Genomic DNA, 27611 nt, shown 5'->3' on the forward strand with positions numbered 1-27611 from the left:
TTTTACTGTAGTTTTTTTTGTAGCTAATTATTTTTGCTTTGATTCAAAGAAACCTATGTTGTGATTTTATTGTATTTCATGAATACATTTCAGATTTTGTTCAATGATTCCACTGTGTCCGTAGTATTCTCTTTACTAGTCCTTTTACAGTGATGTATTTACGTGTATAACCATAATGAAACATGTATCACCTATTTTGTACTACAATATTTAATGATTGTACGAACAACTGCACAGTGAAACTATCGGTATCTTGTGTGATCTAAATAGTATAGTATTTCATGATAAATGAGTTATTTGAACCAATGATTCTGCAAGTGCAAGGTTTCTTTAAAGATAGGAATGCACAATGCAATGTTTTGAACATTGGACATCCTGTGTTACAAGTGATGACTGTTTTGTGTCTAGAGTTTTTAAATTTTTTATTATCACAAGGTTCTGAAATTAGTGCCAAAGTGATTGTAAAAACTGAAATGTCAGTCACGCTGGGCCTCAGACCAAACACATAGCAGCACAGTCTGGCATGGCTCTCTCTTATCATCACACAACAAGCTGCTGAGGGTTGTTCTGTATGAACCAAGGTGATTCATCATGACAGCTGTTTTTACAGCTTGTCCAATGGCAGCTACTGCTTCTATGACTGACCATGTATCAAATCCAAGTCTCTTGCATGCAACAAGACTGTGTTAGCCTGCTGAGCTAAAGCCGAGACCTTAGGTCCAGGAGCTACTACAAGCCTCCATAGGTACAGTTGCATGTTCACTTATTGTGTGGATGCGTGCATACAGTGTGTGTGTGTGAATGTGTATCTCAATATGTGTGTATATTTATTTTACCTTTATTTAACTTGGCAAGTCAGTTACGAACAAATTCTTATTTACAATACCTACCGGGGAACAGTGGGTTCAATGGCTTGTTCAGGGGCAGAACGACAGATTTTTACCTTGTCAGCTCGGGGATTCGATCCAGCAAGTTACTGGCCCAACTGCTCTAACCACTAAGCTACCTGCCGCCCCAAATGTATCTGAATGTGTGTGTGAATGTGTATGTTTGTGTGTGAGTGTGAATGTGTGTTTGTGAGTGTGAATTGTGTGTGTGTGAATGTGTATGTACATATATATGTGTGTGTATATGCATAGGTGTGTGTGTGAATGTAGGTGTACAGTAAGACTCACCATAACCATAAGTGGTCTCCTCCAGGGAGGTAGGAGAGGCGGGGAAGAGGTTTTTAGCAGGGCAGCCGTTTGGTGAGTCCACATCCAGTCGGGGGAGGGACACTGCATTCTTGATAATGGGGGATATGGGAGGGGGTGGTGGGGACAGGTCCTTGGATCCTCCCCTGGGACGCTCTGGTGTCTTCCGAACACGCCGGAGGGTCCGAGAGAAGAATGCCCCAATCTTGTTGTCAGGGCTTGTGACAGAATCAGCATCCCTGTTTCCGTTGGTGGCCCCCCCATGGTTGCTGAGGAACGAGGTGTCCCCGAACACGTCCCCTCCGCGGCCCACGTGCATGGTATGTTGGAAGTCCCCCAGCGGCGGACTGATCATGTCCAGGGTGAGGTCACCTTTGAAACGACGTTTCCCCTGAGAGCCGGCCACCAGGCCCTTCAGCCCAGGGATCTTCCCCAGGTTCATGGTGATGGCCAAGGGTACGGTCTTCTAAAAATGACAAAAGTCCCTTTAGGTCCTCTAAAAAATGGGATGAAAATGTAGTTTCAAATATCTTTAGAGAAACTGTTACTCGAGAGTTGCTTTAGAAATGCTCCCAGGGGGATTGTGTGTCTCAAAAGTAATGATCGTGATCGTTTAGGTTTTGAATAGAATTTCAACATCAGGTTTTGTAGGGTCAACCTCAGTAATGGAGAAATCTATTGTATTCTCTTGTTATCATGTGCTGTTTGCAATTTCAGTCCCATTTGCTGCTGTTTGTTGTCATCCATATCCAGCTGGAGTAAGTGGAGAGAAATGGAGGAGAAAAGTAAGCTGTTCAGTTCCTGGAATCCGCCTCCAGTTTGAGTGTGGTCAGAGACGCTGGGCTCGACAGTTCTTTTGGGCTTTGGGTTTATAAAACATCAGCTCAGGAAGAAGCCCAGTACCAGCTGCAAATATCCCTCCTGCGGTTGTACACTGGAACCATTTATTAAAATGAAGCACAAAAAATGTATTTGATTCTCCATCTAGGAGAGGCTCAGATTCAGCTATAACAACAGTCTAGCAACAGTCTAGGTATTCTGAGATTGATTTGGTGTATTGACATAGAACCAGGTAGTGGTCTGGCAGAACACTTCACTAACTGGAACATTCAGTTAGAGAGTAACTGGATCAGCTTTTTCTACAGACCCTGCCCTTCTGTTAGACATCAAAGTTCCGGGTTCCAAAGTCCATTGTTCTGGAACTTTCTAAATTTAGACCACAGTAACTCTCCTGTCGCTGCTCTCGTGAACAAATTAAACGTCAGCCTGGTTTTTCTGGGAGTTTCAGGGTATTTTGTTTCTCTCTCGTCCTGTGTCTTGCTACAACGTGAGGGCTAATTAATCATATCACGTCATATATCACTGAAATACTTGTTTTGTCCGTCTTTAAGAGCAGGATAGGGACCCTCATTCAGCACAACTGATTTCACCAGCAGCAGAAACCTCGTATACAAACATGCAAAGTTTGTTCCACCAGATAAAAATGCAGGGCCAAAAGTGCACAAAATACTGACAAAAGTCAGCAAAGAAAATCACTTATCTGACTTTAATTGCACAAAATACACCAGTGGGTCAACGCTGGCAGGAGACGGGCAAATAATTTTCCTGTGTTATCTTTAACCAGTGGAGTAATGGATATCGCTTTCCGAAATATTTTGATAGTGTAGAGTACACTGACAAGGTCTTCTGGTTCTTTTAAGTGCTTTCCACTGCCGAGGCCCTCCCACGCACAATAGCCTGGCTTTATTAATGACTTGGAACAGGCCTCTGAATGGAATTGCGTCACGGTTAAAGCAGACTTTCAATTTGCTCCTAACTACAGTCCCAGGTTCTCTCTAGGTCTCGACTTGCTGGCTTTTTAAGAGGGGCAGCTGGGAGCCGCAGAGGGAGGAAGCACACCTCACACCACAGACCAGAGGAGCGAGAGCAGTACCAAGGGTTTACTCACCAGACTTCTATTAGGTGTGATGTTGAACCTCTAGAGAGCACTAACCAGACAATCATAACCAGACTTCATACAGTCAGAGTTCACGCCACTACCTCAACATCTCTTACTAACTCTCCTGTGTGACTGTGAGCCGTAGAGGCGAAGGCAATCATGCCCTTCTCAGCCTGTGTGTGAATGTGAAGCAGACACTCCTCAGTTTCAATCATGTATTTCAAGAGGAGGAGAGGTATCTTGACCCCATCATACTTTACTAACAGAAGGGCCTGGAGCTCTGCTCTACTGTAATCCTGTTTCAGTCGGAGGATCTTTGGCCCACGCTCAGTGGGGGTCGAGTCTGTCCTTACCAGACTCGAAGGGGCTTGGAAAGAGAGAGATAGAGGGCCACTTAGTTGACCTTTGGTCTGACTCCTGCAGACACAGCTGTAGCGCAGAGGTTTATCCCCACCCGTCTATAAGGCACGCTCCTATATGTCTCCTATACGTCTCCTATACATCTCCTATGTCTCTTATATGTCTCCTATACGTCTTCTATACATTTCCTATATGTCCCAGAATCTCCCCCCTGCCCTGTCCTCCTCCTCCTCTCCTTCTGGTCATTTGTTTTCAGATGCATATCCAGGCATCTGAGCAGGGCTGAAACCAAACCCTGTTATGTTAAGTCTCTAAAAGGTAATACGTTTAATGTAGTAATCCGGGCGGCTGTCTGTGTTTTCAGAAGCAAAAAGGGGGGACTTCTCTGGGGATTGGTTGTGGCCTGGATTAGCCTCTAATCCCTGGATCTCTTCTTCCCCTCGTCCGACCGTCCAGACTCCCTCTTTTTGGCCTTTCTCCTCCTTCCTTCTGGGCTCTGTCCTGGCTCTGACCTCCCTCTCTATGGGTCTGTGCTGGTTCTCTCTTCCAGGCCTGATCTCCGCTGGTTATCTGGATCTGGGAAGCGAACTTGGCCTCACTGAAAACATGTCGTCTGCTGTGGGAGAGATAGAGAGGGGGAGACAGGGAGTTATATATGGTAGGTCATGGTACCCGGTGCATGGGCAAGGCACACACAAGAATATAGTGAAACATAAATCATCTGGTGTTTGGAGTGCAGCTGGTACGGTCAATTTTGTGTATTCACCAAATGTTCCACTCCTTTTTCTACTCTAGTCTGTTTTCCTGCCACTACCCAAGTAGTAACTGCTACAATAGTTTCTGTTTTGACAGTAATTCAACTGGCTCAAAATTTCTAAACAAATTTTAAAAAGGCCAAAATGATACAAGCGGACTATTCAGGGGGTTTCCTGAACATCTGTGCTTTAGGCTACACCACAGACCCATCCATCCATTCCTCCTCCACCATGTATCTGCCATGCCTGTGAGCCAAGCTGAGGCATGGTAGATGTTCACTGCCTGGCATGTGAGGTATGGTATGGTATGGTGGTGTGCCAAATGGCACCCTAGTCCCTACTTTTGAACAGAGCCCATAGGCCTGTGGTCAAAAGGATTGCACTCTGTAGTGAATAGGGTTCCATTTGGGATGCACCGTAGATGTAAATCAGAGAAGCCCGGCTCTAATAGGAGTTGTGTGCGTGAACAGATTCCTGGGAGCAACATCTCTGGCCTCTCTCTCTCTCTCCATCACATCACATCAGAGACAGACAAGGAGAACCAAACCACCTTCAGGCCTGAGACTGGCTGGCTGTGTTACTGTACTGGATCAAGTTCTCAGGGTTTGGAGAGATACACGCACAGACACACAAACACACACGCAAAAACACACAGCTAGATCAAAAGACTGGAGAGATGCGGTGTTTATTATCATGAATCTGTAGGCAGAACTGAGCGATTTCTGCTAGATGGGCAAGCGGCAAATAAAACATTGGCTATATGGTAAAAATGTATGAAAACATAAATGTGCTTTTCTCTTCATTTAAGGTTAAGGTTAGCCATTAAGGTTAGCAGTGTGCTTCGGGTCAGGGTTAAGGTTAGGGTTAGGTTTAGGGCTCCCCAGAACAAGATAACAAAAAACACGAACCTGCTGGAGAGATACTGTACTCTCAGTTATCTCTAATTGAATTGATTGAATGAGTCAGGATTTTATACAGAATAATGACTTGTCAGGTATCCCAACCAGTGTTAATTTGACCCATCTCCTCCTTGCCAAACTCCAGTCCCTTTTTTAAGTCCCTCCCTCACTAACTTTTTTAAGTCCCTCCCTCACTAACTTAACCAGGTGAACAAACATACAAGATAAGACTGCATTTCTTCACCCCCCCTGTGACATCCAATTACCTTACATTCCTCTTAGCTGTTGCTCTATTTGAATCCAAGGAAAAGAGAGCAACACTTCTCCTAAACTAAGAAAACATTTTTGCTTCTTCAACAAACATCCATAGCTTCTTTTAATCTCTCTCCACCCCTCTTTACCCTTCTTTCTCTCTCCAACCCCCACTCTTTACCTTTCTCTCTCTCTCCAACCCCCACTCTTTACCCTTCTTTCTCTCTCCAACCACCACTCTTTACCTTTCTCTCTCTCTCCAACCCCCACTCTTTACCCTTCTTTCTCTCTCTCTCCAACCCCCACTCTTTATCCTTCTTTCTCTCTCCAACCACCACTCTTTACCTTTCTCTCTCTCTCCAACCCCCACTCTTTACCCTTCTCTCTCTCTTTCCAACCCCCACTCTTTACCTTTTCTCTCTCTCCAACCCCCACTCTTTACCCTTCTCTCTCTCTCTCCAACCCCCACTCTTTACCCTGCTCTCTCTCTCCAACCCTCACTCTTTACCCTTCTCTCTGTCTCTCTAACCCCCACTCTTTACCCTTCTCTCTCTCTTTCCAACCCCCACTCTTTACCCTTCTCTCTCTCTCCAACCCCCACTCATTACCCTTCTCTATCTCTCTCCAACCCCACTCTTTACCCTTCTCTCTCTCTCCAACCCCCTCTTTACCCTTGTTTCTCTCTCTCTCTCTCCAACCACCACTCTTTACCCTTCTCTCTCCCTCTCTCTCCAACCCCCACCTCTTTACCCTTGTTTCTCTCTCTCTCTCTCCAACCACCACTCTTTACCCTTCTCTCTCTCTCTCTCTCCAACCCCCACTCTTTACCCTTCTCTCTCTCTCCAACCCCACTCTTTACCCTTCTCTCTCTCTCCCACCCCCACTCTTTACCCTTCTCTCTCTCTCTCCAACCCCCACTCTTTACCTTTTCTCTCTCTCCAACCCCACTCTTTACCCTTCTCTCTCTCTCTCCAACCCCCACTCTTTACCCTGCTCTCTCTCTCCAACCACCACTCTTTACCTTTCTCTCTCTCTCTCTCCAACCCCCACTCTTTACCCTTCTCTCTCTCTCTCCAACCCCCACTCTTTACCCTTTCTCTCTCTCCAACCCCCACTCTTTACCCTTCTCTCTCTCTCCAACCACCACTCTTTACCATTCTCTCTCTCTCCAACCCCCACTCTTTACCTTCTCTCTCTCTCTCTCTCCAACCCCCACTCTTTACCTTTCTCTCTCTCTCCAACCCCCACTCTTTACCCTTTCTCTCTCTCTCTCTCTCCAACCCCCACTCTTTACCCTTCTCTCTCTCCAACCCCCACTCTTTACCCTTCTCTTTACCCTTTCTCTCTCTCCAACCCCCACTTTTACCCTTCTCTCTCTCTCCAACCCCCACTCTTTACCCTTCTCTCTCTCTCCAACCCCCACTCTTTACCCTTCTCTCTCTCTCCAACCCCCACTCTTTACCCTTCTCTCTCTCTCTCCAACCCCCACTCTTTACCCTTCTCTCTCTCTCCAACCCCCACTCTTTACCTTTCTCTCTCTCTCCAACCCCCACTCTTTACCCTTTCTCTCTCTCTCCAACCCCCACTCTTTACCCTTCTCTCTCTCTCCAACCCCCACTCTTTTACTCTTCTCTCTCCAACCCCCACTCTTTACCCTTCTCTCTCTCTCTCCAACCCCACTCTTTACCCTTCTCTCTCTCTCCAACCCCCCCTTTACCCTTCTCTCTCTCTCTCCAACCCCCACTCTTTACCTTCTCTCTCTCTCCAACCCCCACTCTTTACCTTTCTCTCTCTCTCCAACCCCACTCTTTACCTTTCTCTCTCTCTCCAACCCCCACTCTTTACCCTTCTCTCTCTCTCTCTCCAACCCCCACTCTTTACCCTTCTCTCTCTCTCTCTCTAATCCCCTGTTACCTTTCTTTCTCTTGCCAACCCCGTATTGGGACTTCACACCTCTTAAATGTACATTTTCCTGGTTGCGTCAATCAAAGATTGTGGATAAATGTCTATAGTTCTGTCTCTGCCAAATGGATCACATGGGAGGAATGTGGGGCACAGGTACAATTGGCCAGGGTTCAAATAAAGGGATCTCATTGGACATGGCCAACTTGTAAGGAATACCTCATCATCAGATTCAGATTTGAGGTGTTTGCTCTGTCTTTTGGGTCCAATATGCACAACCGACGCCTGGCTAAAACTGAAAACCAAACATCTATAGAGGCATGTGATGGTTTAAACAGTTCTACTGAATAGATCAATTAGACCTGCTGGTGTTGCAAGCTAAGCACCAAGAGCACATTGCTATTGAGTAACAAACATGTTACCACAGAGCCTACCCTCTCCATTGATCTGCCTGATTCCATCTAGTGTTTCATGAGTTAGCTGTGAAGCTAACAAGCTCTCCAATCAATTATATTGGGTGATCTCCCTAATGAGGTCAGAGTAATGAGACATTTGTTTTAAGTAGTGTTGCTACCCTTGACATTTGGAGAGGCTGCATCATTAATGTGTTGATATGTCAGTTAGTGGGTCCCCCTATGCAACAGTGTAATAACAGAGGTGCCTTATTGCTATTATAAACTGATTACCAACGTAATTAGAGCAGTAAAACTAAATGTTTTGTCATACCAGTGGTATATGATCTGATATGCCAGGGCTTTCAGCCAATCAGCATTCAGGGCTTGAAACACCCAGTTTATAATGCATATAATTTGTGGACAATATTGTTGATCTGATAAGACCTAAGCATAGACCTGTTATATATTGCAACACAAGCAACCCTAAAATATATCTTTAGGCCAGATTATGTTTCATGACAAATGATCTATGGACAGACCCAAGACACTTTTCCCACAATAACATATGTGCATGTTAGGCTAAATTTAGGCTACAGGACCATAGAACCGTATACATAGACTGCATTCATAGTTCCAGATATAAAATATGATGACTTGATTGTGAATAGACAGTTAGGTAACATTAAACAATTTAAACAATCCAAAACAACTTTACACCATACTTTACTTTCATTTGACACAGTGAGCCTATGGATATTTGAGAGATTACATTTATAGAAGGTTAGTGAATAGCCTTCATACTTAAACAAATAGCCGAATGAAATGGTAAACTGCATAAGCAAAACAAAAAGTTGAGCGCAAAGAAAAACTTACCTGTGCAAGTAGGCTAAGAGACATTGACACAGATAGGACACGATTAAATGCCAGTACTTTTTTATGATAACCCACAAAATCCGTATTTATAATTCAGAATGTATCATAAAGTACTGTATCTTCTTGTGGCCGGTCTCGTAGCTGCACAACGCCGCTAGTGCAGTCAGCTTCAACGGAGTATCGGTGAACAAGGGGCGGGCTAGTCAAAAACTGACGTGGCCATCGTCGAATCAGCAGCAGAGAACATGCAAGGGGAATATACTGTATGAACGAGCACGCTTCTCTAACTGCAAGACATATTCCAAAATATAGCCCCAATGAGCAAACGTTTTTAAGGGTTCGTTTACAGTATGATTAATCTTTATATGTCCCATCATATAGGAAAGACACCTGTACACCTGAAGCTGTAGTGGGCAGGCTACATCTCCCAAAACGAGTTATCAATTGACCTGACTATACTTACCGTTTAAAACCCTCAGGTGTCACAAGCCTGATGTAAAATTAAACCATTCTGCCCACAAACCTGCCTCTATCCTCAGTCTATGACGTCTTAAACATCAACAGATTAATGTATTTATAGATTATATGATTAATTTATTTAATTCTTCATTCAATTTTCATGGCACAGAGTAATGAAACTGATTTCCAATATATCTTTAGAAAGCACCACAGAGGCATCCAAAGCCCATGTTTTATTTATTTTATTTTATTTATTTCACCTTTATTTAACCAAGTAGGCCAGTTGAGAACAAGTTCTCTTTTACAACTGCAACCTGGCCAAGATAAAGCAAAGCAGTGCGACAAAAACAACAACACAGAGTTACATATAAACAAACGTACAGTCAATAACACAAAATAAAATAAAAATAGAAAAAAATATATGTACAGTGTGTGCTGACCTGTTCAACGGGATACTACATCCTTATCAACAGGAAGTGTCCTCAGATGGTCTTCAAAGCATTTCATGTCCTGGCTGCTAAATAGTTAACATTCCCAGCTTCTGGCAAAGCTGTTACAGTGATGATGACACCCCCTCTTCATGTTTTACCACTTCCCCAACAACACACCCACCCACACACAGACACACACACACACACCCACCCACCACACACACCAACTCCGCACAACTGTTAAAACCAAGCCAACACCCTTCCTCATCTTATCACTAACTGCAAGGGAACATCCACTCAAAAAACAATCTTTTATTTTTTTATTTAGTCCACTTTTGATACAGTACCAAAAAGTTTAGCACGTCAGCAGTTAAGTTTCAACACATTAGCCAAGAAGCAAAGTGTCACCAGTGATGTGGCTGGTGACACATTTTCCCTTTAATAGTACCCCCTCGGTGCTGATCTATGGTCAGTTTAGCTTTTGACCTCTACATGTTTGTGTTAGTAGTCCTGAAGAACAATAAGCTGATCCTAGATCTGTTCTTAGTAACAATGTCTACCTCAAGCCTTCACTGAGGCCCGGCCATTGTGAAATAGATTCCAGTAGAGCAGGGCATGTGAGGATGGCGGGGCTGTATATGGTCTGTGTTGTGCTCTACTCTTGATGCCTTGGTACTTTAAAAAAAGTATTTATTTCAGCCCAGAGTAGGGTCAGTGCAAGTCTGGCTGACACCCAACCTGAAGTCCTCCTGACTGCGCAGTGATCGCGTGAGTCATGTCAACCAGGCTAGGTCAAAGCCCTATCGATATTATGATCTTGGGACATTGTTCACTGCCGTTACATCAGCAATTTCAAGCCAACCGATTCGACTTTCCAATCTGGTTTAACACGGAATGGATTAAGGCATAGAATCAGGCAACTTTTGTCTTATCGCTATCTCACTCTTTTCAGGCCACAAATCTTGCTGCTGTGATGGCACACTATGGTATTTCACCCAGTTTGTTTTTGAATTCTTTGTGGATCTGTGTAATATGGGGGAAATATGTGTCTCTAATATGGTCATTGTCACAAGCCGGCTCAAAGCCTGTGGCAAAAATGAGGGGACATGAACAACAGGTATAGGCCAAACAAAAAGGTTACTTATTATAAACCAAAACTATTCACTTTAAACAAAGAAAAAGGAATGAGGTGTGAAAGTAACACAATGTAGGGTGTATGTAAAGTGCAGGGATGCATGCATCTGTGTATGCGAATATGACTGAGTAAAAACTACAAAGGAACAAACATGATCATACCTGGAGGAGCAGAGAGAGAGAGAGACAAGAGTGATTAGTGAAGCAGTTTAAATACCCTGAGCCCAGGTGACTCCAATCACTAACGACCCTCTGCCTGCAGGAGGAACCGCTCCTGCACTGCAGAGGGGCCATGACACCCCCCTCCTTAAAATGAAGGTCCCACCCTCAATCCAAATTTCGGCCCAACACAATAAAATTCCACAATTTAAAAAAAGCATACCAGTCCCGGCTCCTAGTAGTGGCCCCGTGTCCCCCAACTGACTGTCCGCCCCTCAAACTCGGCAGCCCTGGTACCTGGGAAGCAATTTAAGAGGAAAGAGGAGCAGACAGCCCGTAGGGGTCAGCAGAGAGAAGATACAAACTAGGTTAAAGGAGCACGGGACAGAGCATCAGCAATGATATTATCCTTACCACTAATGTGTCTAATATCAAGGTTGAATGGTTGCAAGAACAAAGCCCAACGCATCAGACACTGGTTGGGATTTTGCAGGGACCTCAGAAAAATAAGTGGGTTGTGGTCAGTGAACAGAGTTAAAGGGGTCAAACCAGAACCAACATAGACCTCTCTCCATCTCCTTCTCTTCATCTCCCTCTCTGTCTTCCTCTTTCCATCTCTCTCCATCTCCATCTCTCCATCTCCCTCTATTCATCTCCCTCTATCAATTTCCGTCTCAATCTCCATCTCCCTCTCCCTCTTCATCTCCCTCCCCCAATCTCCCTTTCGCCATCTCACTCTCTCCATCTCCCTCTTTCCATCTCCCTCTTTCCATCTCCCTCTCAATCTCCCTCTCTCCATCTCCCTATCTTCATCTAGCTCTCTCCATATCCCTCACGTCTCTCCATCTCTCCATCTCCCTCTCTCCATCTCCCTCTCTCCATCTCCCATTCTCCATCTCCCTCTCTCCATCTTCCTCTCTCCATCTCTCTTTTCATCTCCTTTTCTCCATCTCCATCTTGCCATCTCCCTCTCCATCTCCCTCTCCTTCTCCCTTTCTGCATCTCCCTCTCTCCATCTCTATCTCCTTTTCTCCATCCCTCACCTTCTATCTCCTTCCCTCCATCTCCCTCTCCATCTCACCCTCTTTCTCGCAATCACCTTCTCCCTATCTCCCTCTCCTTCTCCCTAACCATCTCCCTCTCCCCATCTCCATCTCTCTCTCTCAATCTTCCTCTGCTTCTCCCTCTCCATCTCATTCTCTCCATATCAAATGTCCATCTCCCTTCACCATCTCCTTCTTCCTCTCACTATCTCAATCTTCTTCTCTCCTTCTCCCTTTCTGCATCTCCTTCTCTCCATCTCCCTCGCCTCTTCTCCATCTCCTTCTTCCTCTCCATCTCCCTCTCTCCATCTCTCCCTCTCCAACTCCCTCTCTCCATCTCCATCTCTCCATCTCTCTTTTCATCTCCTCTCTCCATCTCCTTTCTCCATCTCCCTCTTGCCATCTCCCTCTCCATCTCCATCTCGGCATCTCCCTCTCCATCTCCGCATGATCCATCCCCTTCTCTCCATCTCCATCTCCCTTTCTCCATCTCCCACCTTCTATCTCCCTCCCTCCATCTCCCTTTCCAAATCCCTCTCACCCTCTTTCTCGCAATCGCCTTCTCCCTATCTCCCTCTCCTTCTCCCTAACCATCTCCCTCTTTCCATCTCCCTCTCTCAATCTCCATCTCTCAATCTCCATCTCCATCTCTCTCTCTCAATCTTCCTCTGCTTCTCCCTCTCCATCTCATTCTCTTCATATCAAATGTCCATCTCCCTTCACCATCTCCTTCTCCCTCTTACTCTCTCCATCTCACTATCTCCATCTTCCTCACTCCATCTCCCTCTCTCCATCTCCCACCCTCCATCTCCCTCCCTCCATCTCCCTTTCCATATCCCTCTCACCCTCTTTCTCACTATCTCCTTCTCCCTATCTCCCTCTCCTTCTCCCTAACCATCTCCCTCTCTCCATCTCCCTCTCTCCATCTCCCTCTCTCAATCTCCTTCTCCATCTCCCTCTTTCCATCTCCCTCTCTCAATCTCCTTCTCCATCTCCCTCTCTCAATCTACCCCTCCTTCTCCATCTCCCTCTTGCCATATCAAATCTCCATCTCCCTCTCTCCATCTCCCCTCGCCATCTCCTTCTTCCTCTCACTCTCTCAATCTCCATCTCTCCTTCTCACTTTCTGCATCTCCTGCTCTCCCTCTCTCTTTTTCACTCCCTTCATCTCGCTCTCCATCTCCCACTCCATCTCCCTCTCTCCATCTCCCACTCCATCTCCCTCTCTCCATTATTGTTTCTCCATCTCCCTCTCTCCATCTCCCTCTCTCCATTATTGTTTCTCCATCTCCCTCTCTCCATCTCCCACTCCATCTCCCTCTCTCCATCTCCCACTCCATCTCCATCTCCCACTCCATCTCCCTCTCTCCATTATTGTTTCTCCATCTCCCTCTCTCCATCTCCCTCTCTCCATTATTGTTTCTCCATCTCCCTCTCTCCATCTCCCACTCCATCTCCCTCTCTCCATCTCCCACTCCATCTCCCTCTCTCCATTATTGTTTCTCCATCTCCCTCTCTCCATCTCCCTCTCTCCATTATTGTTTCTCCATCTCCCTCTCTCCATCTCCCACTCCATCTCCCTCTCTCCATCTCCCACTCCATCTCCATCTCCCACTCCATCTCCCTCTCTCCATTATTGTTTCTCCATCTCCCTCTCTCCATCTCCCTCTCTCCATTATTGTTTCTCCATCTCCCTCTCTCCATCTCCCACTCCATCTCCCTCTCTCCATCTCCCACTCCATCTCCATCTCCCACTCCATCTCCCTCTCTCCATTATTGTTTCTCCATCTCCCTCTCTCCATCTCCCTCTCTCCATTATTGTTTCTCCATCTCCCTCTCTCCATCTCCCACTCCATCTCCTTCTCTCCATCTCCCTCTCTCCATCTCCCACTCCATCTCCCTCTCTCCATCTCCCACTCCATCTCCCTCTCTCCATCTCCCACTCCATCTCCCTCTCTCCATCTCCCACTCCATCTCCCTCTCTCCATTATTGTCTCTCCATCTCCCTCTCTCCATCTCCCTCTCTCCATTATTGTCTCTCCATCTCCCTCTCTCCATCTCCCTCTCTCCATCTCCCTCTCTCCATCTCCCTCTCTCCATCTCCCACTCCATCTCCCTCTCTCCATCTCCCTCTCTCCATCTCCCTCTCTCCATCTCCCACTCCATCTCCCTCTCTCCATCTCCCACTCCTTCTTCCTCTCTATCGCCCTCTCTCTTTCCTTCTTATTTCTTCTCCGTTTTCTCCTTGTTTTCCTACAGGCTTTCTCTTCCTACCCCTCCTCTCCATCCCAAAACAAACAACCCTGTGCTGAAGCATGCCAGCTATTCGTCCAAAAAAGCCACACACACTTTAACAACATGGCAGGCTTCAGGCCAGCTAATCATGAATTGTTTTTTTTGGAAAGCTCAGTTCTGATTAATGACCTGAAGCTGACTTTTCACTCAGGACTCTGGCTTCTCAATTAACTTGAGGGAAAACAAACAGTGTGTGTTGGAGTCCAGCGTGCCGTGTTCCATGCTTCTAAGATAAAACACAGGATGTTTAAATCACTGAAAGCTATTCAAAGCCCTGCTCGGCTATTTTCACTCACTCACTAGTTTCCATCCAGATTTCCCCATCATAGTATTTGTGTGTAAATGTAGCCATGGTAAATCTGAATGTATATGATGGTAACACCCTACATTATCTTTGAGGATAATTGGGTTTTGTCGGTGGTTTTTCATACTTGTGTTGACTTCCAACACTCTCTTTCTGTCTACATCTCTTTCTCTCTGTCTCCTCTCAATTCAATTCAAGGGGCTTTATTGGCATGGGAAAAGTGTTAACATTGCCAAAGCAAGTGAGGTAGACAACATACAGAAGTGAAATGAACAATAAAAAGTAACAGTAAACATTACACATACAGAAGTTTCAAAACAGAAAAAAGACATTACAACTGTAATATTATGTATATATATACAGTGTTGTAACAATGTACAAATGGTTAAAGTACACAAGGGAAAATAAATAAGCATAAATATGGGTTGTATTTACAATGGTGTTTGTTCTTCACTGGTTGCCCTTTTCTTGTGGCAACAGGTCACAAATCTGGCTGCTTTGATGGCACACTGTGGGATTTCACCCAGTAGATATGGGAGTTTATCAAAATTGTGTTTGTTTTCGAATTCTTTGTGGATCTGTTTAATCTGAGGGAAATATGTGTCTCTAATATGGTCATACATTGGGCAGGAGGTTAGGAAGTGCAGCTCAGTTTCCACCTCATTTTGTGGGCAGTGTGCACATAGCCTGTCTACTCTTGAGACCCATGTCTGCCTACAGCAGCTTCTCTCAAAAGCAAGGCAATGCTCACTGGGTCTGTACATAGTCAAAGCGTTCCTTAAGTTTGAGTCAGTCACGGTTGTCAGGTATTCTGCCACTGTGTACTCTCTGTTTAGGGCCAAATAGCATTCTAGTTTGCTCTGTTTTTTTGTTCATTCTTTCCAATGTGTCAAGTAATTATCTTTTTGTTTTCTCATGATTTGGTTGGGTCTAATTGTGTTGCTGTCCTGGGGCTCTGTGGGGTGTGTTTGTGTTTGTGAACAGAGCCCCAGGACCAGCTTGCTTAGGGAACTCTTCTCCAGGTGCATCTCTCTGTAGGTGAAGGCTTTATTATGGAAGGTTTGGGAATTGCTTCCTTTTCTTACTGAGATTTACTGTCAGGGCCCAGGTCTGGCAGAATCTGTGCAGAATATCTAGGTGCTGCTGTAGGCCCTCCTTGGTTGGTGACAGAAGCACCAGATCATCAGCAAACAGTAGACATTTGACTTCAGATTCTAGTGGGGTGAGGCCGGGTGCTGCAGACCCCCCCCCCCCCACACACACACACACAAACACACACACACACACAAACGGTATCCCACAGAACTGTGTTTAGACTGGGCCACCATTCCTACATAGAGATACAGATTGGCTTCCTGAGCACGATGAGGGTGTAATTACACCATAACCAGGGCAACAACAACACAGAGAGAGAGCGCGAGAGAGAGAGAGCAAGAGAGAGAGCGAGCGAGAGAGAGAGAGAGAGAGAGAGAGAGAGAGAGAGAGAGAGAGAGAGAGAGAGAGAGAGAGAGAGAGGTCAAGAACCAAAGAGAGAGAAAGGGGCCTCTCAGGGCTCAGGTTTTCATTTCATAGTATTACCCCCCTGTGACTTTTAAGTGGATGTAAGATGACACATCTGTGTCTGGCTGTGTGTTTTGTACTGTTGTCTCCTGTTGTCTCCTGTTGTCTCCTGAGATATGTGTCTGGCTGTGTGTTTTGTACTGTTGTCTCCTGTTGTCTCCTGTTGTCTCCTGAGATATGTGTCTGGCTGTGTGTTTTGTACTGTTGTCTCCTGTTGTCTCCTGTTGTCTCCTGAGATCTGTGTCTGGCTGTGTGTTTTGTACTGTTGTCTCCTGTTGTCTCCTGTTGTCTCCTGAGATCTGTGTCTGGCTGTGTGTTTTGTACTGTTGTCTCCTGTTGTCTCCTGTTGTCTCCTGAGATATGTGTCTGGCTGTGTGTTTTGTACTGTTGTCTCCTGTTGTCTCCTGTTGTCTCCTGAGATCTGTGTCTGGCTGTGTGTTTTGTACTGTTGTCTCCTGTTGTCTCCTGAGATATGTGTCTGGCTGTGTGTTTTGTACTGTTGTCTCCTGTTGTCTCCTGTTGTCTCCTGAGATATGTGTCTGGCTGTGTGTTTTGTACTGTTGTCTCCTGTTGTCTCCTGTTGTCTCCTGAGATCTGTGTCTGGCTGTGTGTTTTGTACTGTTGTCTCCTGTTGTCTCCTGTTGTCTCCTGAGATCTGTGTCTGGCTGTGTGTTTTGTACTGTTGTCTCCTGTTGTCTCCTGAGATCTGTGTCTGGCTGTGTGTTTTGTACTGTTGTCTCCTGTTGTCTCCTGTTGTCTCCTGAGATCTGTGTCTGGCTGTGTGTTTTGTACTGTTGTCTCCTGTTGTCTCCTGTTGTCTCCTGAGATCTGTGTCTGGCTGTGTGTTTTGTACTGTTGTCTCCTGTTGTCTCCTGTTGTCTCCTGAGATCTGTGTCTGGCTGTGTGTTTTGTACTGTTGTCTCCTGTTGTCTCCTGAGATCTGTGTCTGGCTGTGTGTTTTGTACTGTTGTCTCCTGTTGTCTCCTATTGTCTCCTGAGATCTGTGTCTGGCTGTGTGTTTTGTACTGTTGTCTCCTGTTGTCTCCTGAGATCTGTGTCTGGCTGTGTGTTTTGTACTGTTGTCTCCTGTTGTCTCCTGAGATCTGTGTCTGGCTGTGTGTTTTGTACTGTTGTCTCCTGTTGTCTCCTGAGATCTGTGTCTGGCTGTGTGTTTTGTACTGTTGTCTCCTGTTGTCTCCTGTTGTCTCCTGAGATCTGTGTCTGGAAGTGTCAATTTGCTCCAAGCCTTTGCTTGTGGTTCGTGTCTTGACTTTGTGTAATTGTAAATGAACAGAAAAACAGTGTTGATATTCTTCCAGATACACAAACATAATTAGAGTTGGTCATTGCATCAGATTACAGAGAGCGTGACTGAAGAAAAAATATAATTTCAAGAGAAAGAAAAGATGACACTTGAAGAATAGAGAGATGGGCAGAGGGGGAAATCAGTTGAGAAAGGAATATACTGTAGGTAGAAAGAAATGGAGAAGGTGAGGAGAGGAAGAAGGGAAGGGGAGAGTTAAGGAAGGAAAGAGGGGCAGTAAAACACGATTCATATTTCCCAGACAAGGATGTCTTTCCAGGAAACAACTTTCACACAGAGTAGAAGGTCAGCCAGCTATGTTGAACTCGTTTACCAAACTCCTCGTCACATTTGTTACTCAATGTATTTAATGATTTACTTCAGGATCTAGCAGGATGCTTATCTTACTGTATCATTTCAAGTGGTTGGAAAATAAGCACATACCTGACAAATTTACACTATCGTTCAGAAGTTTGGGGTAACTTAGAAATGTCCTTGTTTTTGAAAGAAAAACTATTTTTTTGTCCTTTAAAATAACATAAAATTGATCAGAAATACAGATAAGACATTGTTAATGTTGTAAATGACCATTGTAGCTGGAAACGTCAGATTTTTTATGGAATATCTACATAGGCGTAGAGGCCCATTATCAGCAACCATCACTCCTGTGTTCCAATGGCACGATGTGTTAGCTAATCCAAGTTTATAATTTTAAAAGGCTAATTGATCATTAGAAAACCATTTTGCAATTATGTTAGCACAGCTGAAAACTGTTGTTCTGATTAAAGAAGCAAATAAACTGGCCTTCTTTAGACTAGTTGAGTATCTGGAACATCAACATTTGTGGGTTCGATTGAAGGCTCAAAATGGCCAGAAACAAAGACCTTTCTTCTATAACTCGATGCGCCATTTGTGGGAGATCTTGGATCTATTTTTAAAGCTGCAATGAGCTGCTATGTTGAGGCCCAATGGCCATGTTGAGGCACAGATTAATTTGACTCCTAAAGTACCTGCAGCTACTGTGTTTTTCAGCCACCTGAGGGAGAAGTCTGAAGAGAGCTGTAGACACAGATGCACTTTTGATATGTTTTGGACTGATAGCAGTCGCAGGGAAGTCATGGCCAGATGAAAAATGCCAAATGTCTTGTTTTCATGAAGTCTGTTTCCTGACCTACACTTTCCATTCCTATGATGCCATGGGCTTAGTGGAAGAAAGGTGGAAAGGTGAGTGTGTATGTGCATGTATTTATATCCCTTGACTTATTCCATATTTTGTTGTGTTACAGCCTGAATTCAAAATTGATTAAATAGATGTTTCCCCCCCAACTACACACAATGCTCCATAATGACAAAGTGAAAACATGTTTTTAGAAATATTTGCAAATTTATTGAAAATGAAATACAGAAATATCCGATTTACATAAGTATTCACATTCCTGAGTCAATACTTTGTAGAAGCACCTTTGGCGGCAATTACAGCTTTGCACACGTATCAGCTTTGCACATCTGGATTTGGGGATTTTCTACTCTTCTTCCTTGCAGATTTTCTCAAGCTCTGTATTTGGCTCCATTTATTGTTCCCTCTATCCTTACTAGTCTCCCAGTCCCTGACGCTGAAAAGCATCCCCATAGCATGATGCTGCCACCACTATGCTTCATGGTAGGGATGGTGTTAGACGGTGATGTGCTGTGCCTAGTTTTCTTCAAACATAGCGCTTTTCATTCAGGCTAAACATTAAAAATGTTGTTTCATCAGACCACAGAATATTTTGCCTAATGCTCTCAGAGTCTTTCATGTGATTTTTTTTTTACAATATTCAGGTGTGCTGCCATGTGCCCTTTTCTCAGGAGTGGCTTCTGTCTGGCAATTCTCCCCATGAAGCCCAGATTGGCGAAGTGCTGTAGAGACTGTTGTCCTTCTGGGAGGTTCTCCAGTCTCAGCCAAAGAACTATGTAGTTCTGTCAGAGTGGTCATTGGGTTCTTGGTCACCTCCCTGAACAAGGTCCTTCTTGCCCGGTTCCTCAGTTTGGTTGGACGGCCAGCTGTAGGCAGAGTCTGGGTAGTTCCATGTTTTTCCATTTGCCATTGATAGAGACCACTGTCCTCTTGGAAACTTTGAACACTCCAGAAATGGATTTATACCCTTCCCCAGATGTATGCCTCATCACAATTCGATCTCAGAGATCTACAGACAGTTCCTTGGACTTCATGGTATAGTTTCTGCTCTGACATAAACTGTCAACTGTGGGACCTTATATAGACAGGTGTGTTTATTTCTAAATCATGTCCAAACAATTTAATTGGCTACAGGGCGACTCCAATCAAGTTAAAGTTACAGCTCATGGATGATCAGAGGAAATTGGACACACCTGAGCTCAATTTGGAGTGTCATAGCAAAGGGGTGTGAATACTTATGTAAATTAGACATTTCTGTATTTCATTTTCAATGAATTTGTAAAAATGTCTAAACATGTTTACACGTTGTCATTATGGGGTATTGTGTGTAGATGGGTGCAAAAACATCTGCTGAATCCATTTTGAATTCAAGCTGTAATACAACAAAATGTGGAACAAGTCAAGGGGTATGAATACTTTCTGAAGGCACTGTATATGTTTATATTCACATCATAAATGAACTTTTCTATATCCACTTTCTGTTTCTCTGGTCTCTGAACGGCAGGAACATCAACAGTTAACTTGTCTGGTAATTTGCTCCCTCTCTTGTTTTCCAGAAAGCAAATATTTATCTAATGGAGCAGAGCATAGACCCGGAGACACTTTGCCATGGAGCCGCGGTATTTGAGCTCTGTTAGGAGTTGGAGAGCAGAGTTGGATTTGGTTATTATGAGTCCCAGATGTTGCTTTCAGAAGGGTAGAAGGGAGGTGGAGGGGGGTTATATCCCTTAGTCCAATGATCTGTTGTGGAATCTCTCTGGGTGGATGGTGAATGTACTGTATGCACAGATCTAGAATCAGTTTGCCTTCCTCAAATACTTACCTTGGATTAGGACCAAACATGCAACATGGACTACTACTCTCATCCGCCCATTTATCTGTATGTACCCACACACAGGCACAATTGCACATGGCTTTTTTTCAGGTCAGGGTGCAATGTTGATTAGCTTTCTCTGGGGAACAAAACCCCTGTAGACACAGGGTTCCTCCAGAAATGCAGTAGTGAGTTAGGGGTGGAGGTGTAGCCATTGGTATTTGTTTGGACTGTGTCCCTATTTCCGTGAATTCTGACCTGAAAGGAAATGTGGCGGGAACCAGAGACAATGGGCTATTGTAAGGTCCAGGTTTATGCTCATGTAAGTCTAAAACAGGAAAATGAACTGAAACACACACACACACATCTATATCTCTCGCTCAATTCAATTTCAATTTAAGGGGCTTAATTGGCATGGGAAACATATGTTTACATTGCCAAAGCAAGTGAAATAGATAATAAACAATAAAAAATCTACAGAAAACATTACACACACAAAAGTTCCAAAATAATAAATACATTTCAATTGTCATATTATGTGTATATATACAGTTTTGTAATGATGTTCAAAAGGGAAAATAAATAGACATAAATATAGTTTGTATTTGCAATGGTATTTGTTCTTCACTGGTCACCCTTTTCTTGTGGCAACAGGTCACAAATCTTGCTGCTGTGATTGCACACTGTGGTATTTCACTCAATAAACATGGTAGTTTTATCAAATTGTGATTTGTTTTCGAATTCTATGTGGGTATGTGTCTCTAATATGGTCATATATTTGGCAGGAGGTTAGGAAGTGCAGCTCAGTTTCCACCTCATTTTGTGGGCAGTGTGCACATAGCCTGTCTTCTCTTGAGAGCCATGTCTGCCTACGGCGGCCTTTCTCAATAGCAAGGCTATGCTCACTGAGTCTGTACATAGTCAAAGCTTTCCTTAAGTTTGGGTCCGTCACAGTGGTCAGGTATCAGGACTAAGCTGAGCCTCTGGGTCGCAGTGGTCAGGGATCTTATGGCAAAAGCCAGTTTTGTCCTCTTAGCCTGTATCTGTCCATGTGGTAACAGAGAGCAGGGGAGAGTATGTGTTTATTTAGTTTGAGACATTTTTGGTGTGTGTCCGAGGCCCTGTGTGTGTGTGTGTGGACGTATTTAACTATTCTTGTGGAGACCATAATTCCCCACAAGAATAGTAAACAAAAACATTTTGACCAACTGGGGACATTTTGTTGGTCCCCACATGGTCGAATGGTATTTCTAGGGGGTTTAGAGTTAGGAGCTAGGGTTAGGGTTAGGAGCTAGAGTTAGGGTTAGATATATATGTTAAGGGTTAGGGTTAGGAGCTAGAGTTAGGGTTAGATATATATGTTAAGGGTTAGGGTTAGGAGCTAGGGTTAGATTTAGAGTTAGGGTTAGATATATATGTTAAGGGTTAGGGTTAGATATATATATGTTAAGGGTTAGGGTTAGGAGCTAGGGTTAGGTTTAGAGTTAGGGTTAGATATATATGTTAAGGGTTAGGGTTAGATATATATATGTTAAGGGTTAGGGTTAGGAGCTAGGGTTAGGTTTAGGGTTAGGAGCTAGGGTTAGGTTTAGGGTTAGGGTTAGATATATATGTTAAGGGTTAGGGTTAGGAGCTAAGGTTAGGTTTAGGGTTAGGAGCTAGTGTTAGGTTTAGGGTTAGGGTTAAATATATATGTTAAGGGTTAGGGTTAGGAGCTAGGGTTAGGTTTAGGGTTAGGAGCTAGGGTTAGGTTTAGGGTTAGATATATATGTTAAGGGTTAGGGTTAGGAGCTAGAGTTAGGGTTAGATATATATGTTAAGGGTTAGGGTTAGGAGCTAGGGTTAGATTTAGAGTTAGGGTTAGATATATATGTTAAGGGTTAGGGTTAGATATATATATGTTAAGGGTTAGGGTTAGGAGCTAGGGTTAGGTTTAGGGTTAGGAGCTAGGGTTAGGTTTAGGGTTAGGGTTAGATATATATGTTAAGGGTTAGGGTTAGGAGCTAAGGTTAGGTTTAGGGTTAGGAGCTAGGGTTAGGTTTAGGGTTAGGGTTAGATATATATGTTAAGGGTTAGGGTTAGGAGCTAGGGTTAGGTTTAGGGTTAGGAGCTAGGGTTAGGTTTAGGGTTAGATATATATGTTAAGGGTTAGGGTTAGGAGCTAGGGTTAGGTTTAGGGTTAGGAGCTAGGGTTAGATTTAGGGTTAGGAGCTAGGTTTAGGGTTAGGGTTAGGGTTAGATATATATGTTAAGGGTTAGGGTTAGGAGTTAGGGTTAGGTTTAGGGTTAGGAGCTAGGGTTAGATTTAGGGTTAGGAGCTAGGTTTAGGGTTAGGAGCTAGGGTTAGGTTTAAGGTTAGGTTTTAGGGTTAAGGTTAGGGTTAGAGCAGACACATAAAGCCGTTCAGGTCAGTGGTCCAGATAGAGGTCATGATCACAGACATTCCTCAAAGCACGCACAGTCATACACACCAGACACACTCTTGACTTCTCCCTGCGTGAAAAAGACATGCAACATACTGACATGAAATGTGTGTTTGTACATGCCAGTCAACATGTGGATAACACTCTCTCCTGTTCTGTTTTTGGTGTCTGTGTGTGTTGTTTTTTAACTCAGAGTAATTAGTACTCAACATGTGGTGAAGAGTAGCGTATTAATAGTAGAGTGGGTTTGTGGCAGTAGACATAGTAGAGTGGGTTTGTGGCAGTAGACATAGTAGAGTGGGTTTGAGGCAGTAGACATAGTAGAGTGGGTTTGTGGCAGTAGACATAGTAGAGTGGGTTTGTGGCAGTAGACATAGTAGAGTGAGTTTGTGGCAGTAGACATAGTAGAATGGGTTTGTGGCAGTAGACATAGTAGAGTGGGTTTGTGGCAGTAGACATGGTCTGGTCTTTGAAGTGGACCGTTCTGGTCTATGTATCTGCTATACTTAGTATTTGAAGATCCATGATGGTCTTCGCTATTCTAACTAATCCATGCTATTATCTGTTGTGGTCTCTACTGGTCTCTGCACTAGCCTGTACTGGTCTCTGTAATGGTCTGTGTATCCTCAGAGAGACAGATGGTGCTGTGGGGATGATGCCAGGCCAGGGAGGCAGACAGGCACAGAGACGGGGCCTGATGTGGACTAGCCTGGAGAGGAGACTGTGGTAGTCCTACTGCTGTGCTGTGACAGCCTGTCTCTGCATGGCTCCCAGCCCAGCCCTAGCCACCACCTCTGGGTAGCATTCCTTACTTACCCTGGAGCCAGAGAGAGAATCTGCATCCTAAATTGTAACCTATTCCCAATTTAGTGCACTACATTTGATCAGGGCCCTTCCTATGGAATAGGGTGACATTTGGGACACAAACAGAGCGAAGGAGGCCTCTCTCTGGCCTCCTTCGGGCCTCTCTCGAGCCTCTCTCGGGCCTCTTTCGAGCCCCTCTTGAGCCTCTCTCTGGCCTCTCTCTCTCTCTCTCTCTCTCTCTCAAGCCTCTCTCTGGCATATCTCGAGTTTTAATAGTCCTTACTTAACAATGTTCCTTTCAACAGCTCTGTTTATAGTTCACATCTACTCTCCTAAGACAGACTCTCAAAGCACTGCTCGTTACTGTACACACAGATATGCCGCACCTGACTTCACAACTGAACAGCAAAAATGTTCTAAAACACATGATGGGAGGAAAGCATGCACGCACACACACAGTCAAGAAAGGAAGGAATGCCATATCTTAAGTTTGACATATGATGTCTTGGGCAGTTTGGAATAAATTCACAGTTTTTACATTGCAGGAGGGACTCCACCCTGTTATACATTTACCTATTTTCCTTGAGGAACTTTAGTTGTAGTGTGTGTGTGTGTGTGTGTGTGTGTGTGTGTGTGTGTGTGTGTGTGTGTGTGTGTGTGTGTGTGTGTGTGTGTGTGTGTGTGTGTGTGTGTGTGTGTGTGTGTGTGTGTGTGTGTGTGTGTGTGTGTGGTATCACCATTGGGAGTCCCTGGCAGGGAGCCAGTCAGACTGTGGATATGGAGTATGGCTCAGTGCTAAACCCTGTCTCTTACTGAGGAGCCACGCATGCAGGGCCTTTACTGACCAGTTAAAGACTGGCTCTAAATCAAATCAAATCAAATTTATTTATATAGCCCTTCGTACATCAGCTGATATCTCAAAGTGCTGTACAGAAACCCAGCCTAAAACCCCAAACAGCAAACAATGCAGGTGTAAAAGCACTACCCTGCTCTCCACCCTTCACATAAACACACACACACATAGGTAGAATAGTATATATACATCAATACAGTATATACATATGAAATTAGTAAAAGAGTATGTTAACATTATTAAAGTGACCAGTGTTCCGTTATTAAAGTGACCAGTGATTCCGTTGCTATGTATATAGGGCAGGAGCCCTTACTCAGGGTTGAGTAACCGGGTGGTAGCCGGCTAGTGACAGTGACTAAGTTCAGGGCAGGGTACAGGGTGGAGGCTGGCTAGTGATGGCTATTTAACAGTCTGATGGCCTACAGATAGCTGTTTTTTAGACTCTCAGTTCAACCTTTGACGCACCTGTACTGTCCTCGCCTTCTGTATGATAGCGGGTTGAACAGGCCGTGACTCGGGTGGTCGATGTCCTTGATGATCTTTTTGGCCTTCCTGTGACATTGGGTGCTGTAGGTGTCCTGGAGGGCAGGCAGTGAGCCCTGCGGTTGTGGGCGGTGCAGTTGCCGTACCAGGCGGTACGTACCATACAGTCCAATAGGATGCTCTCAATGGTGCATCTGTAAAAGTTTGTAAGGGTCTTAGGGGCCAAGACAAATGTCTTCAGCCTCTTGAGGTTGAAGAGGCGCTGTTGCGATATTGACAATTGTAAAGCTCCTCATGTACCACAAATAGTGGTCCATGTAAATGTTTAAGTAAGTTTGAAATATTCTAATAACTTAATCCTCTGCATTTTAATAGGAGTATCATGGGTACTGTGCCTTCAGAATGTATTCACTCCCTTTGACATTATCAACATTTTGTTGTGTGTTAGTGGCCTACACACAATAGCCTACCCCATACCCCATAATGCAACATGGAAATATGTGAGATTTTCTTTTTTTTGTCAATAAGTATTCAACTCTTTTGTTATGGCAAGCCTAAAGAAGTTCAGGAGTAAAAATTTGCTTAACAAGTCACATAATAAGTTGAACGGAGTCACTCTGTGTGCAATAAGTGTTCCACATTATTTTTGAATGACTACCTCATCTCTGTACCCCACACATACAATTATCTATCTGTAAGGTCCCTCAGTCAAACAGTGAATTTCAAACACATATTAAACCACAAAGACCCGAGTGGTTTTCCAATGCCTGGCAAAGAAGGACACCTATTGGTAGATGGGTAAAAAATTTATAAAGCTGACATTGAATATCTCTTTGAGCATGGTGAAGTTATTAATTACACTTTTGATGGTGTATCAGTACACCAAGTCACTACAAAGATACAGGCGTCCTTCCTAACTCAGTTGCCAGAGAGGAAGGAAACTGCTCACCATGAGGCCAATGGTGACTTTAAAACAGTTCGAGTTTAATGGCTGTGCCAGGAGAAAACTGAGGGCGGATCAACAACAATACTAACTTAATTGACAGGGTGAAAAGAAGGAAGCCTGTACAGAATAAAAATATATTTTTTAAACTCATCCTGTTTGCGACAAGGCACTAAAGTAATACAGCACAAAAATTGGCAAAGCAATTCACTTTTTGTCCTGAATACAAAGTTTTATGTTTGGGGCAAATCCAATACACAATACCGAGTAACACTCCATATTTTCAAGCATAGTGGTGGCTGCATCATGTAATTGTCAATAACTTTTTCAGGATATAAAAAGAAAGAGACTGGACCTAAACAAAATCCTAGAAGAAAGACTGGTTCAGTGTGCTTCCCACCAGACACTGGGAGATGAATTCACCTTTTAGCAGGGCAATAACCTATCATCAGAAATCATCTCCAAAATATCGCTTTTTTAAAAACAAGCCACCAGAAAAGACAGAATTATCAGGTATCAAGGTAAGACCCAAGTACAGACTGTGTGAAGTAACAAAGTTTATTGTAACAACAGGGCAGGCAAACAACAGGTCAAGACAGGCAGGGGTCGATAATCCAGAGTAGGAGCAAAGGTACAGGACGGCAGGCAGGCTCAGGGTCAGACAGAGTGGTCAGGCAGGCGGGCTCGGTGTCAGGACAGGCAAGGGTCAAAACCAGGAGGGCGAGAAACTGGAAAAGGCAGGCACTGCGACACAAACCACTGATAGGCTTGAACAAACAAGACAAACAGGCACGGACAAACAGGAAATACATGAATAAATACCCCGACGATAAGTGGGGAAGATGGGCGACACCTGGGGGGGGGGTGGAAACAAGCACAAGGACAGGTGAAACAGATCAGGGTGTGACAAGAACAAATATTATGGTTAAACTCAAATATACTAATTGATTTTTAAAAACGATATTTTGGAAAATAAATAAAATAAATAAATAAAAATGTAATACAAAAAAATAAATATATATATTTATATATATATATATTAATCTTAATATTTGTAAATTATATCATAAATATGAATATATGGAAATGTCTGCTCCACACAAAGTTACAATCAACTAGCTGCAGCATTACCGCAAAAAAGGAAACAGAAGAAAGTAAGGAACTTGTCTGTCGGTCCTGCATTAAAAAAAACTACATTTGCTTCAGAAAATTGTGATAAAATAAAACTATACCAATTTAATTTAAGGACCAAAAAATTGACAGCTGTGCCATATAGATTGCAAAGTAGTTGGCAAGAGATTTTAAATGTACCGATTCCATGGCACATACTCTATGAATTGACACTCAAAATAACACTGGATTCAAAACTTAAAAGTTTTCTATTTAAATTATTATATAAAATTCCTGCAACAAATAGAATGTTGTATATGTGGGGGATACAACCTTCCCAGCTCTGCAGAAGTTTCTGCGAAGAGACAGAATCATTAGATCATTTGTTTTGGTACTGTCCAGAGGAGTGTGGTTGAATGCGGAAGACACATTTTAGTTGAAAGCATTCAGATGTAGATGTTGATTTTTTGTGTTTAATTATTTATTTATTTAATTATTCTTTTTTTACCCCGTTTTCTTCCCAATTTCGTGGTATCCAATTGTTTTTAGTAGCTACTATCTTGTCTCGTCGCTACAACTCCCGTACGGGCTCGGGAGAGACGAAAGGTTGAAAGTCATGCGTCCTCCGATACACAACCCAACCAAGCCGCACTGCTTCTTAACACAGCGCGCATCCAACCCGGAAGCCAGCAGCACCAATGTGTCGGAGGAAACATTGTGCACCTGGCAACCTTGATTAGCGCGCACTG

General features: G+C 43.9%; 1 protein-coding gene across 2 annotated transcripts in view; it reads right to left on the reverse strand.

Moving 5' to 3' along the window:
- The window catches only part of LOC124038532 (cdc42 effector protein 1-like), a 17137-nt gene extending 7576 nt beyond the window's left edge, over positions 1 to 9561 (reverse strand). Inside the window, exons 1-2 of one of the 2 annotated variants that reach the window (XM_046354540.1) lie at positions 9468 to 9561; positions 1176 to 4108 (exon numbers count right to left, since the gene is read on the reverse strand). In XM_046354540.1, the coding sequence (XP_046210496.1) occupies positions 1176 to 1635 (460 nt within the window). In that variant the 5' untranslated portion in view covers positions 1636 to 4108; positions 9468 to 9561. Of the gene's footprint in view, positions 1 to 1175; positions 4109 to 8568; positions 8747 to 9467 lie in introns of those variants that run through there. The other variant, XM_046354539.1, reaches the window with a different exon arrangement.
- Between the last annotated feature and the right edge of the window lie 18050 nt (positions 9562 to 27611).

Source organism: Oncorhynchus gorbuscha, linkage group LG06 (genome assembly GCF_021184085.1).
Source record: "Oncorhynchus gorbuscha isolate QuinsamMale2020 ecotype Even-year linkage group LG06, OgorEven_v1.0, whole genome shotgun sequence".
Classification (NCBI taxonomy): domain Eukaryota; kingdom Metazoa; phylum Chordata; class Actinopteri; order Salmoniformes; family Salmonidae; genus Oncorhynchus; species Oncorhynchus gorbuscha.